We start from the raw sequence: 14485 nt of genomic DNA on the forward strand, positions 1-14485 counted from the left end.
CCGATGCTAATGTCCGCGCAAGATTTTGCGCGAAAATTAGCATCGGACACCGACGCTAGTGTGAACCCTGCTTAACACGTAACCTGTGTTGGAAAGTCTTTTTATTTGGTTTGTTGCCAGACCAGAAAAACTGTCCGTCTAGTAATGGACTCCGATGGACCCCACAGACTACAATGCGGTTCATGAACCTACATCGCTGGATGAACTGTTGGCTTTGTGGGACATTTTTTTTTTCTTTTTAAATGTAGATTGTGAGCCCCACATAGAGCTCACAATGTACATTTTTCCCTATCAGTATGTCTTTGGAATATGGGTTGGAAATCCATGCAAACACGGGGAGAACATACAAACTCCTTGCAGATGGTTTTATGCCCTTGGTGGGATTTGAACACCAGGACTCCAGTGCTGCAAGGCTGCAGTGCTAACCACTGAGCCACCGTGTGGCCCCCGGCTTTGTGGGACATTTTTGACCAGGATTTTCTGCACTGGAGACATGAATGTAGGCTTAATATCTGCTCCTTTGTGATGTTCTCAGAACTTAAAGGGTTGGTCAATTTTTATTTGAAAATTTCAAATGCACCTTTAAATTAACTGATCTACACTACACGTCTCCGTAAGTCCCAGCAGTCCCGGAGTCATCCTTATCAGCACTAGTGCCATTTGTGGCAGGAAACGTAGTGTACGATTTAAACACAACTTTGTACGTGAAACTAGGCTTAGGCCTAGTAAAAAATGAGTTTTATTCCATGTGAACGAGCCTCTAGCCTAGTAAACTACGCAACTAACGAGTGCACGGGTCTACTAAGTGAACGCCATCCCCGCCACCGCCAGACAATGAGATCTTCTCCACTGGACCGTCCACTTGGAAAGTCTCGCGATGAAACGCAACCAATAGCCCCGCCTTCAACCTCTGCAATAAAAACTAGCCAATAACGTAGCGCGATAAGACGATGTTGTTCGCGCTTCAGCCAATAGCCAGCGGTCGTGTTCAGTGGTGCGCCGTTCCGGCTTTATAAAGGTAGCCACGAGTTGGCATTCTCACGAGAAACCATTTTGGAGGAAGCGGTTGGTTGTAGGGGTTTCGTGCAAGGGCGAGCGGCGTCTTCGTGAGTTGTTAGGAATCGAGGAGGCCGAGTGTTACATCGACGCTACACACCCCGTGACTGTTTTTACGGTAGGTTTTCCTGAGTGGTGCGGGTTTTTCTTCGCTTCTGTTCAGCCATTACTGCGTATATTGCGTGATTCACGCATGTAATGTACTCCGACGGATGTGCGTCTTCTGATCTGTAATGCTTGGCTTTTCTTATTCTTAAAGACGTGATCCCCTTGCTCGATTGTTCTACAATGTCAGAGACCGAGCAGCAGTACATGGAAACCTCAGAAAATGGCCATGAGGCTGCAGAGGGCGACTCCGCCGAAACTAAACAGTCCGCGGAGCCGGTAGGCCAAAATGGTTCCGAGGGTGAGCAGATCAATGCCAGCAAAGCCGAGGAGGACGCAGGGTGCGTACCTGATATTTCTCCCAGTATAAATCAAGCAGCGTAAGTTGTGGAGCTTTCCTCTGGTAACTGTATATATTTATCGATGCGATGTTAAGTGCATCCTTTGTTCCCCTGCTTTTGTTGGCGCCATCTGCTGTAGGGGGAGGGGCCTGCCTTGTTACCGATTGTGTGAGGGTTTATCTGTAGGTTAGCGCTCTCCTTTATGGACGGCTTGCTCAATAGGCTTTCTGTGTAAGCGCTAGCAATGCAGCGATCTTCCAGGCCTCTGGTGCGCAGGCAGTGGCGACACCTCAGGTCGGCCCTGACCCTCGATGCTTGGAAGTGACTTTTGTGGTGCACTATGTAATATGATCCCTGTGTTGCTAGCAGCAGCCGTGACAATGTTCTAGATGCCATACAATAATCTTCTAAAGTGTAATGTGTATCAGTCACCTTCCTATAAAGCTATATGATTATGTAATCTAGGTGTCTATTTACAGTGATAGGCTTGGGCTACTGCTCTTAGTCTATCTTTTTCTGCTTTTATGTCGGTGTCTGAACATCTTTCTAATATGCTCAATACTTTCTTACTTTTTATTATAAAATAGGCTGTAAGTCACCTTAGCAACCTTCTAACTGAGCTATTGCTAGGTATTGTCTGTACATATATATGTATTGCTGAGCTGGTCATCTCACATGGCTGTATCATTCCTTATAAAGCTTTCATATGCAGCCAAGATTGTAAGCACTCGCTAGAACAAAACTAGTTAAAAACAGTTGGGAATTTGAACTTAAAGGGCTAGTCCAGGTAACTGTTTCATATAGGGGTGGGGGGGCCACATGCTCGCCTGTCCTCAGTGCTCCAGTGTCTTCAATCACAGTATGGTCCTGCTGCTTAGATGTCTTGGAAGTGCCCAGGGAGGCCAATCTGTGGCTAAAGGGAAGGATGTGGGATGTTACAGGTGATTCTTGCATCCCAAGTCCTTCCCTTATGCTGCTGTGTGGTCTCAGTGGTCACTTCTGAGATGGATATAGAAGCAGCAGGGCCAGTCTGCAGTGCATGGCATTGGGGACAAGTTAGTGTGTTTTTGTTTTTTCTTGGCCTCATAAGTTCTCTGGCAACCCCTCTACTGTGCATTAGTTCTCTCTACATATAAAATCACATTCTCAACTGTCTTTAATTTAGTGATCCAATTCTTCTATAGCTAGCAATCACACTTTCCTGATATACCAGGCCTGTTTTTCTGTGGTGTAAAACCAGAGATGCAGCCCTCTAGTAAATGCTTCAGTGCCACATGCTGTGGAGGGTTTCCCTGGTAATACTTGGTGAAAGCATTGCTAATGGCAGCTTTACAGCCTGTTTTCTTTTAAAAGGAAGTCTGATGGGTAAATGTATATTACAAGTTAGTTCAACGCACTCCCCTTGGCACAACTGCAAAAAATGAATATTTCCACTCTATGGGTTTCGTTTTTGTTTTGTTTTTTCTACAGGCTTATCGGCAGTGGAGCCCTCATCCTTTACTTCCTGGCTGGTTATGTGACTGAGACTCATGTCTGTAAGAGCATTAATGACAGGCTCTCATAAATGTCTATAGAAAGCTAGTTCTTGCTGGGTGTGAATCAGCAGGTCAGTCTGTTTACTCCTGACCAGCCAGGAACCCAGTTTGGTGGCAGGTTAAAGTGAAGATGTGCCAGATAAATGACCACTTTGTTACACTTATTTAAAGAGGAGCTTTCATCACTTGGGGAACATGCGGTTTCATATACCGATAGAAGGCACACAGTGCGCTGAATTCAGTCAGGAGCGCCCTTCCTCACAGCAGCGCCTATAGCACAGTACTGTGAGCGGGGAGGAACGCCCACACCAGTATTTTGTCTATGGACGAGTACTATCAGGAGGGGTTCCTCAGCGCTCACATTACAGCGCTATAGGCGCTGATGTGAGGAAGGGCGTTCTTGGCTGTCATGAACGCTGTTCTGACGGTGAAGACCTACGGTACTGGCACCGATAGCTCTTCACCTGCGGCACAGATTGTGAAAGCCGACAGTGCACTGAATTCAGCACACTAACTGCTTTCTATCGGTATATTAAACCGCATGTGCTCCAAGTGATGAAAGGTCCTCTTTAAGCCCTGTAAAATGGGGTTTACTACTAGGGGAGAGCTACCTGCCTCTGGTCGCTTGAAGCTATATTCATGGTATGACCTTTGGCTAGAAGCAGTGTTGGTTACAGTGCCAATGCTACTGTGTGAAGCCTATATCATGTATACAGCTACTGGGACCTGGAGGCAGAAGATTATTGTGGGGACTGAGCGGTGGATCCTCATATATCGGCTATTGGTTGTGGGGGACTTGAAATGGACAACACCTTATTTTCTAAGCTTTGCATCAGCTTTGGTATAAATACTTACAGGTAAAGTGTTTCCTGTAACCTTACTAAATTTAAACATAATTGCATTTTTAGAGATTTCTATTTTTAAGACCTCATGCTTATAGGGGTTGTCTGAGATCCAAAGGATATTGGCTGCCGATGACATATCTAAATCATAGGTCATTAATATCTGATTGCTGCAGGGTCTGGGTATCAGACACCCTGCCCATCTGCTGATTCAGCTTCTGTAAGCTGTATACAAGGTGTATGTCCAGAAGCAGCTCTTCTCCTCCTATTCATGTGAATGGTTTCGGAGGTGCCACTCCTACAGTGGATGACACATTAGATACTGAAGACCTATCCTATGGCTGGGTATCCATACTCTTGGATCTGGAACAACCCATTTAAAGTGCAACTACTGACAACTCTTGATTTTCTGGTAATGTCATTGATACAGTTTGCAATGTAATTAAACAGATTTTGGATCTTTTTTGTAAAGTCCAGCATTTTTTTTTTTTAACGTTTTCTGTTTTGAGATCTGTTCCTGCCTCTCAATGAAAGTTACTGTGTACGGTGCTGTGTAAAATGTAGAGAAAATGAGGGGAGGGTCATTGCAAACACTTTTTAGACCTTAAAAAATTGATTGAAAATTTTAGTGCAATCTGTTACAGTTTTCACTGGTTGGGAACAGTTGGGATTAGGATATTTTTAGGCAGTTGTAAAATATGAAATCCCAATTCTGTTTTCAACCAGTGATTTCTAAGGTTGGCTCTGTAACCTTAGTGTCATATAAAAGACTCTCCTTTCATGACTCTAAAAGCAAGTTTGTAAACTTAATGTCTGATATATAAATGTGACCCTCCCCTCACGTTGACTCTTTTACAGTAACTTTCATTAAGACAGAAACAGGGAAATACTGTAAAAACACAATTTCACAGACAAAATTTGTTAGTTACGCTTTAACTTCACACTTTTGCAAGTCAACAGACACTAGGCATGGCTCATTGCAAATTGCTGCCAAGCTTGCAATAGTTATATGTAGAGTGTAAAAAGTGCCATGCTTTGCCATAGTTTGTATTTCAATTCATTGACCAGTATGGTGCTGTTTGGCACAGCCATGTTCTGATCTCAAACCTAAAGTTGTGCTTATGCAATCACTGGCAGAGCTCTCTGATCAAACTGGATATGATATACATAATTTCATATTCATTTTTTTTTTCTCCTTTGGTTGTAAATACACAATCTATTGTGAGCTATGAAATGTCCCACTGTTGTATAGGTTTACCAGGCACTGTTGCATATCTTGCTTCTGATAAACTTTTTTTTGTTGCTGGTGAAGATTTTGGCTGTGGTTTTTGAGCTAAACCAAAGAATGGCAAAGGAAGCACTTGTACTTCTGCTCAATCCATTCCTGGTTTTGGCTCCAAAAAGCAGCTTTTCATCAGGCCCTTTCATAAAATTGTTTACAACTTTTTTTTAGTAAGTTATCTACCTACACAGGTTTTTCAACATTGTCATACAATGCAATGACACATTGTGCTGTATGGCACTTCAGCATTTTAAATGTGCACTCCTAATGCTACTAACAGCTTGGTGTCTCTGACAAGTGTATAGTCTTAGTTGGAGTTGTTGGCATAGGCCATCAATATCTGATGGTGCTGACACCTGGCCCTTGCACCCATCAGCTGTTTGGGGATTGTACTATTATACTGTGTATGGAGTCAGAGAGTGAATCCATGTAGTGACCTTACAGTGTTACTGCAGATTTGCTCCTAACAAAGTGAATGGTAACCTAGCTACAACTTTGTAGGTTGGCTGTATGGGGCCAGAAGCAGAACGGTCTGTAGAACGGTGTGCATTAGAATATTGGGCTCATCCACAGTTCTCTACAGCTAATTGATGTGGAGGCTCTGTCATTTATAGATGTAAAATCTGTTTATGGCTCATGGTTGGTCTATAGGTAAATCATAGTGTTTTGGACTCTGTCACAAAAGTTGTAACTGCTGGATTTTTATTTTTTTTTACTTTTGGTAAATGAAAAACACAATGTTAAACTTTAAAAATGTAATTTAAACATTAGGTGGTTTCCTGACAACACAATCCCTATCCTTTCGATGGGGGATAACTTGGAGTTCAGTTGGGATACACAGGATAGGTGAGAAGTCTCATTGTTGGGGGTTCCAACACTACCACGTGTCTCTGATCAGACAGGGGGTTATTGGAAAACACCCTTTGACACTTATCCATTTTTCTTAAAGGGATCCTATCTTTCAAACTTTTTTTTTGAGTAACACGTCAGAATAGCCAAGAGAGGCTACTATTCTTCTCCTACCTTTCGTTGTCTTCTCTATGCTGCTGTTCTGTAGGAATCCTGGTTTTTGTCGGTATGCAAATGAGTTCTCACAGCACTGGAGGCGGGTCCCAGCGCTTAAAAAGCACTGGGGTTGTTCCCAATGCTGCAGGAGTACTCTCTCCAGCACCGCCTCAATCTTGGTCAGCAGCGTCCTCTTCTTCTGGCGCAGGTTTCAGACTTGTAGGCCTCTGGCAGAACAGATTGCTCTGCCTGAGGCCTAGAAGTATGAAACCTGTGCTGTAAAAGAGGATGTTGCTGACTAAGATGGAGGTGGCGCTGGAGAGAGTTCTCTTGCAGCATTGGGGACGCCCCAGTGCTTTTTAAGCGCTGGGACCTGCCCCCAGTGCTGTAAAACAACTCATTTGCATAGCGACACAAACAGGATTCCTATGGAACGGCGGCACAGAAGACAACGAAAGGGGGAAGAATAGCCTTTCTTAAGGCTAGTCCAATGTGTTGCTCAGAAAAAAAAAATGTTAAGTCAGGATTCCTTTAAATTGTGTGGGGTTAACACTTTGTTGTGTAAAACTAAAATCTGAGACTGCACATTTGATAATTTCTAAACTGGTGATGGGTTTTGGGTTGTAAGTTGGCTCTAAATTTTGTCTTTCCTTTATAGAGCTCCTAGACTTTTTCTGTGAATTCTTTATAGTGTTCCCTAAATTGACACACTTTATTTCAGAAAAATGTTTGTTGGAGGTCTCAGCTGGGATACAAGCAAGAAAGACTTGAAAGATTATTTTTCGAAGTTTGGAGAGGTGTCAGATTGTACTATCAAGATGGATTCTAACACAGGGCGATCTAGAGGATTTGGTTTTATCCTGTTTAAAGATGCCTCAAGTGTTGACAAGGTTTGTTTTTTTGGCGAGTTTTTTTTTTTGCCCATTTGTTTTGCATTCCTATAACTTTGGGGAGGGGGGGATGTGGGTGTTAACTTTGCATAACCAGGGGTTCTGGTATTGGGCAAAAGGTTGTGCATTCCCATTGAATTAAACCATACCCTTGCTACCATTTGGAATTTCTGCAACATCTCTGTGGCCTCCCAACTTCACACATCCCACTGTCAATACACTCTCCGCTCTATCCATGGGTAGCCACTGGATCCAGCTTAAAATAAAAATTGCATAGAATGTCTTCCCTAATCTGTTCCCATTTTTGTCTGGTCTGATACCCCTTCTATCTGGCAAAAACAGAATATTATCCCTATCAATCTACAAATATTCTGCTGTACTGTAGAATTTGCTACAACACCCAAGTTCTCCCCACTTGCTAAACTAACCTGTAACTCACAAGAAAAGTGGCGCTATCGCTTAAAATCAAAAAGTTGTAGATATATCTTGCAATTTAGACAGCATGCTCATATGAACGGTCAAATGAAATTCTTCAAAGTAGTGCTCAACATCTCAAGAAAGACTGACAATGCCAAACTTCTAGAAGGAAAAAAGCAGGGGGGAACTCACCCATCTGAAGATATTTCTTAAAACTATTTCCTTTATTAGAAAGTGCCTAGGGTTGGCGCCAAACAGCTGTTGCCCACGCCATTGCATGTCATTTCTTCCTCCAGTTTGTTTTAACCACCATGTTCTAATAAAGGAAACAAAGTTTTAAGAAATGTCTTCAGGTGGGTGAGTGCCCCCCTGCTTTTTTCCTTCTACAAGTTTAACCTGTAACTCCCACCTCTTCATGATGACTGACCCACCATAACCCTGCCTCCAATAGACTTGTAAGAAATTTACATCCCTACCTGCCATCTCCTTTTCTCTCCTCTTGTGGACTGTAAGCCATCATAGTAACAGGAATAATCTAAATGGTGCATTTTATACAATACTCTGAATTTCAGGTTCTTGAGCAAAAAGAACACAGATTGGATGGAAGGCTCATTGACCCTAAAAAGGCAATGGCGATGAAAAAAGACCCAATAAAGAAAATATTTGTTGGTGGATTGAATCCAGAAGCTGGAGAAGATAAGATAAGGGAATACTTTGTAACTTTTGGAGAGGTATGTTTTATATAATTTTCATATTTGCAGGAAATTTATCTAAACCTAGCTTCACACCATTTATTTTATTTTTTGTTGCCAGTTTTACACTTTAGCAGTTAACGTCAAAAACATAATCTGCTAGTACTGGATGCTCCTGTCTGACTTTCACTGTACACGATCTTAAACTATTCATACTTGGATCGTACTGAAAACTGATAGCACCAAAAGAGGGGAAAGCAACTGCCTATAAGCAACTTCATAGGCCTTCTCCCTAAATTTTTGGTGGAAGTTAAATGCAGCAGGATTTGGTGGCAGACATCCTCTTAGTAATACTCTTTGCAGTATACAGTAACTTTCATTTTCATCCATTATGTCCATCTTGTAGGCATTTGGCTGGCAATACACATAAGATAGCTGTCTACTTGTCCCAGATGATGCATGCACTCTTGACTCTGTCAAGGATGCATGTGTTCATTGCATCACTAAGTTTCTCTGGGAACAAAAGTGTAAGGTGTTAATCCGGCTTGATCTGTCCTTCCCAACCACCTGCTATGAGATCTCCATATAAATTAGATGGTGTTAAGGGTTATCCAATGTTAACTTAAAAGCGTATTGTCTTAGTTTATTTTCCTTAAGCAGGCACTTTTAAGGTGTGTGTGAGACAGGGTGTCTAATCCTCCTCCTGCAACCTGTTCACTGCTAGAGGGTGGTTTTAGTGGGGGAAAAATGGCCCCTTCCTCTGATAAATATTAAGGACCTTCATATCCTTAGGCGCATTCGGTTTTATATACTGTTAGAAAGCTGATAGTGGGCTTTGAGGAACACCACTCCTGACAACACTGTCGTTGCTCTATACTGTCAGAGGGGGTGTTCCTTACTCCTCTTTGTACTAGTCTATGGACAGTACAGTTGGGGGGAGGGGGGATGGACTTCTTCACCACTCAGTCATGGATGGGCGGTAAGGAACTGTCAGAGGGGACCTCTGACAGTATAGAGCTACAGACAATATTGTCAGGAGGGGCGTTGCTCAGAGCCCAGCCAGACTATCAAGAACACCCTTCTGACAATAAAAAGCTACTAGTAACTGCACAGATATCTCTTGCTCCAGGGCACATAATAGGAAAGCCAGCACACTGTTTGCTTTTTAGCGGTATATAAAACCACATGTGCCCAAGGACATGAAAGGTCCTCTTTAAAGGGGGTATTCCCACGTCGCATACTCGCCAGTCTTCGTTGCTGTAAAATCTTCTGTCTTCCTGCTTTGTTGCGTCATTGGTGGGTGGGGTTACATATAGATGGTGAGACCAGTCTAGCCTTCACAATGCAAATACAGACCCAGCATCCACTGTAATAGAGAGGCGGATGCCGGGGAGGGTTAGACGCCAGCACAGGTGCCTGCAACATCACTATGCTCCTGCCCTTTCATGAAGCCAGCAGCGGCAGGAGTGATGCTGTTCCACTCCTCTGCCTATTTAGGAAAAGTCTTACATTCACATTAACAAGCAGTATAGATAGGATCCTTGTGATGGGACAACCACTTTAAATAATTCTTCAAGGACATGTGAACACTTCCACCATTTCTTTGTGATGCTGTAGCAAGTGTGAGGCACAACAATGTTTCCAATAGCTGCCATTCATTTAAAATAGCTGACCGCTTTACAGCAGGCATAATACACTGTTATGTATGTTAGCTTACTGTAAATCGCTCAAGTTCTGAAAATGACAATTGTATAGTTTCTGCAAGTCTGAAGTTGTTCAGCCTTAAGGTCCAGACTACCAAATTCTTAAATGCTCTCCACTTTTGGGAGTGTTCAACCCAAGGGGAAAACTGAGGAAGGACAGAGCATGCATTGTTATAGCTACAGCTAATATTAAAATCAGTAGAAAAAGTGCTTCTCTTTGGACATATACCACCCAACAAATCCTGCAGAACTTAAACGCCAGGTCAGTCTGCTTTCTAACAGCAATTATGGTTAGCTATACGTTATACAGAAATTTGTGCATATTATGGCTGTTTTGGAAATAGTCTTATTAAATGTGGTAACTTCAGCTGTATCTAAACCTTTGCATTGCAGTTAGGTTTAAGCAGTTGTAATTGGTGCTTGACTATGTGCAGTTGGGTATTGCACATGAAATCCTATTCTGCGGATGCAAAATCTGCATGTTAAAGTACAGCACAGAGTAACATGGGTTAAGTGTCTTGTGGGTTTGTTTTTGACACCAAAGATGTCTAGCCTTTTGATATATGGTGTTGAGAGCAGATGGTTCATGGGCTGTGTAATGGGTACAGTTGATTCTTAACAGCTTGGGTTCCACTCACTTGTAGATCTTTTATCTAAGGCTAGCCTGCACTCTGCAGCAGCCTGATATTTGCACCATTGTTCATCATGGAACCTTCAGCTTATCCTTTCCTATTTGGATAAGGATATGAGTGTTAGTAGTGGGATATGTTCACACGTTGGAAACTTTTTCCACTGTGAACTGTCCGTGAAGCTAGCTGCGATGGGATGCAGTGCACGGGCATCCTGTCGTGGCATCCCGCTCCTGATTAGGCTTAACTGAATGGGCCTATTTGGGAGTGAGTCTCACGCCATGGATACTGTGGCTATGTTGCTGCTTTTTCCTGCTAGCTAGGGGAAAAAAAGTGGTTCCCATTCAAATGAAATGGAGCCCTTTTTTTTTAAGGCAGATTTTGAGACTAGTAGTTTCCAAGTTGCATACAGAATTTACATATTTTGGGTCGGTACTTAAAGGGTTAAAATTGTTTAAGGTAAAAATCATTGTAAAACTTATGTAGATTGTGAGCCTCATATAGCAATATACTCCCCCCCCCCCCCCCCCCCCCAGTATTTGTAATATGAGCCACCATGTTGTCCCTTGTTAAACCCCCTTGCACATGTCTGTGTGCTGTCTAGGTTACTAGCATGCTTGTCAGTGTGCCATCTGGAAAAACCCATTCATTTCTGGGGGCCCATGCATATGACCATGAATTACACTGTCTTGTGTTCTAGCCATAAAACTCAGGTCCTATTCCTGTCCAGTTTTGCAGCCATGCTTCTGCAACTCCTATTCATTGACATCTGTGTGCGATCTGCCTAAGGACTAGTTTGCTTCTATTAAGTTCCTTAAATATTTATTTTCAGATTGAAGCAGTTGAACTTCCCATGGACCCAAAAACCAATAAAAGAAGAGGCTTTGTCTTCATTACATTCAAGGAAGAAGAGCCTGTAAAAAAGATTTTGGAAAAGAAGTTCCATAATGTCAGCGGCAGCAAGGTAAGCTTTACATTAGTTAGCTTAACGGTACTGGTGTTGCTGTAGTCTTTGATGCTTTGCTTTGTATAGTGTACTCAAACTTTCTGAAATGGTACATCTGCTGCTGAGGTCATGGTTTTTATTCAATTTACAAAAGAGAACTTCAAGGCAATAGGAATGTTGCTGCTTTTCTCCATAGGGCAATGTCAAAGGAGTTGATTTGTATATTGGCATATACCTCTGCAACAGTCACTGGATTAGGGCCACATGAATCAATCCATGGGTGAGAGTAACAACCCCCCCCCCCCCCCCCCCCTTTAACATAAACTTGGTCTAGCCTTATATTGCTGGTATGTGCTTTGCAAATCAATCTTTAGTACTCTTTGCAACACCTTCTATGAACACTGCATGACTCCAGCAGAAGTTTGTCTGTAGGTGAAAGATCACTGTCAGAAGATAGGGAGACAACTACTGTAGTTGAGTGCAATTGTTGCTAAGAATTGCTGTAAGCAGTGAAGAGATATATATGAAGAGCTCAACGGAAAAATGGCCTAAGTCCACATTTTGTCATACTTAAAATTAGTACCTAGAAAGCTTCTTTGTACCTCGTTCTATGCATTGGGTTTACAAGGTACCTAGGATTAATGACCTAAGTCCATATATTTCAATGCAGAAGAATTTACATTCAATGGAATAATGGCCTAAGTCCAATACAAACTTACTTCACTCTCGTTGGTCATTTTTTCATTGAAATCGTGACTTCCGGTCTGTTTATATTAGTGTAAAAACTTTGTCTTATTGTTTAAAAGCTCTAAATCGACTTTTGCACATATTTAGCGCCGAAAAGGGAGGCAGGTAATTATTATTCTTCATCGTTTAATAGTAGTAATTAATAAATAAATAATATTTATACATGAAGCTGCAATTTTTTTAATAAATAATACAATTTATGATTAGGATTAACGGTGTTCATTAGCTGATTACATTGGATAGATATATTCCACAATAATGCCAGTTTGCTTTAGGCTAAAACTTTAAATTTCGTTTTTCTCACAATATTGATTTTTGGGCTTAGGCCATTTTTCCGTTGAGAGATATATATATATATATATATATATATATATATATATATATATATATATATATATATATATATATATATATATATATATATATTTATTAATATTATATGTAATTTTGAGATTGTTTAGGTTTATTAAAGCTGGTTGATATGTGAAGGAGAACTAATATATATTTATTCATACGTAGTGTGAGATAAAAATAGCCCAACCTAAAGAAGTATATCAGCAACAGTATGGAGGACGAGGAGGTTTTGGTGGAAGAGGTGGACGAGGTGGTAAAGGTATGTATTGTCAAGAAATGTAACTGACTTGTTACCACCTGTAACTTTTTTGGGAAGGGGGTATACATAAATCCTATGCACTGCAAGCTCTACAGGCATTTTGCTGCAGGGATCCATGCCCACTCAAGTAGTGAGCCCCCAAGCAGGGTTTTTGTCTGTGCCTCCATAACACCATTGAGAAGTCACTAAAATACTACTGCACTGACCATACATATGGCCATGTGCATGAGGTCTTAGTGCTGTAGTCATAGAACAGTGATGGTGACTGTTCATAAAAGTCAGTAATAAATAAATTTACAGTACACATCAGGCTTCCAGGCAAAATTCTCTTCAGCATGCCTTCAGGGGAACGGTCTTTTGTTTGCTCCCATATTAATAAAATATAAGTGCCACTAATGCTGACAAATATTTCTTAGGTCAAGGACAGAGTTGGAATCAAGGATATAACAATTACTGGAACCAAGGTTATGGCAATCAAGGATATGGCTATGGTCAACAGGGATATGGTGGCTATGGAAGCTATGACTACTCTGGATATGGGTATTATGGATATGGACCAGGTTATGATTACAGTAAGTGTAACTGATCAACCAAAACACCTCAATTCATCATTGGTACAAACTGAGCAGTGTAGAATCTGCCCTACAAGGCCTTTATGATTGTTTTCTTTTACGGTAGGTCAGGGCAGTGCAAATTATGGAAAAGCTCCCAGACGTGGTGGCCATCAAAATAACTACAAGCCATATTGAACATTTCTTCAGGTATGCAGTACTAAAAACTAAATAATTCCTTTAATCCAGGCTTGCATATATGCTGAAGTTTTTAACATGCATACATGATTCTATCACTAGGTAAAGACAGCTGATTTGGGGTCTGCTTAAAACTGCAGCTCTGCATCTAGGGACTGCCTCTTGGAGCTAAGTATGGACTCTGACTCCTTTTGTACAGAAGGCCTCATCCTAGGGAACCAGTGTCAACTTCCACCTTTTTATTTTGTATTGTTTGTGTCATACATTTCCAAATTTGGAAGTGTTAATTTTACTGTACTTTTTGGTACCTTTTGGATTCTAATGTATTGTAAGGTATTTTACATGTGCAAATTCACCATTACATTTTTGAAGCTATCAAAGCTTTTGAAATAAAATCAACTTTGAGTAACCCGTTTCAGCTTGTGGTTTGAATGTGAAGTGCATGTTGAGACTGGTTGTATGGAGTATAAGTGATCACTTTGAGTTGAATGGTTCTCGGGGTTAAGGTCAGCAATGAGTTGTCTTGGCATCAAGTATTCCATAATATATAGAACTAAAATTGCATTTACAATAAAACAAATTCTGTACTTGTCACCGTGTTGCCCTAATTGTTTGTACGTTCAAATGAAAATTTGTATTGGAACTCTTAAGCGACACATCCATAACTTTTCTTAACACATCAATGGGGGGGGGGGGTGTAAATTACTGCAGGTGGACTTTTTTTTTTTTTGACAGTTATAGTAGAATCCTCCAATTTGTATAACTAAAGTATTTAATCTATGCATCTAGTGTTAGAACACTAATTTAGTATTTTATTTAAAGGGGACCTTTCATCTCCAATTCCAGCTTTTGCATCTGTTAGTAGGCACTGCTCTGATTCCAGCACAGTTGGAATTTTCTCTAGCCCCTACCATTCGAGTAATCAGTTTGTTT

General features: G+C 41.3%; 1 protein-coding gene across 2 annotated transcripts; it reads left to right on the top strand.

Moving 5' to 3' along the window:
* The first annotated feature begins 1013 nt into the window (after nt 1–1013).
* HNRNPAB (heterogeneous nuclear ribonucleoprotein A/B) lies at nt 1014–14146 on the top strand. 2 transcript variants are annotated; one of them, XM_075274906.1, is made up of 9 exons: nt 1014–1174; nt 1316–1541; nt 6888–7056; nt 8046–8204; nt 11330–11461; nt 12710–12803; nt 13220–13375; nt 13482–13564; nt 13655–14146. In XM_075274906.1, the coding sequence occupies exons 2-8, from the start codon at nt 1345–1347 to the stop codon at nt 13550–13552; spliced, it is 978 nt and encodes a 325-aa protein (XP_075131007.1). In that variant the 5' UTR covers nt 1014–1174; nt 1316–1344; the 3' UTR covers nt 13553–13564; nt 13655–14146. The 2 variants fall into 2 exon arrangements, with proteins under 2 accessions (XP_075131007.1, XP_075131009.1); XM_075274908.1 differs by having other exon boundaries at nt 1316–1502.
* The last annotated feature ends 339 nt before the right edge of the window (nt 14147–14485 follow it).

Source organism: Leptodactylus fuscus, chromosome 5, assembly GCF_031893055.1.
Source record: "Leptodactylus fuscus isolate aLepFus1 chromosome 5, aLepFus1.hap2, whole genome shotgun sequence".
NCBI lineage: Eukaryota > Metazoa > Chordata > Amphibia > Anura > Leptodactylidae > Leptodactylus > Leptodactylus fuscus.

Coding starts and splice junctions, on each gene's coding strand:
- HNRNPAB (XM_075274906.1), top strand. CDS start 1,345: ATGTCAGAGACCGAGCAGCAGTACATGGAAACCTCAGAAAATGGCCAT. Junction 7,057..8,045: donor ATGCCTCAAGTGTTGACAAG/GTTTGTTTTTTT, acceptor TCTGAATTTCAG/GTTCTTGAGCAAAAAGAACA. Junction 12,804..13,219: donor AGGTGGACGAGGTGGTAAAG/GTATGTATTGTC, acceptor AATATTTCTTAG/GTCAAGGACAGAGTTGGAAT.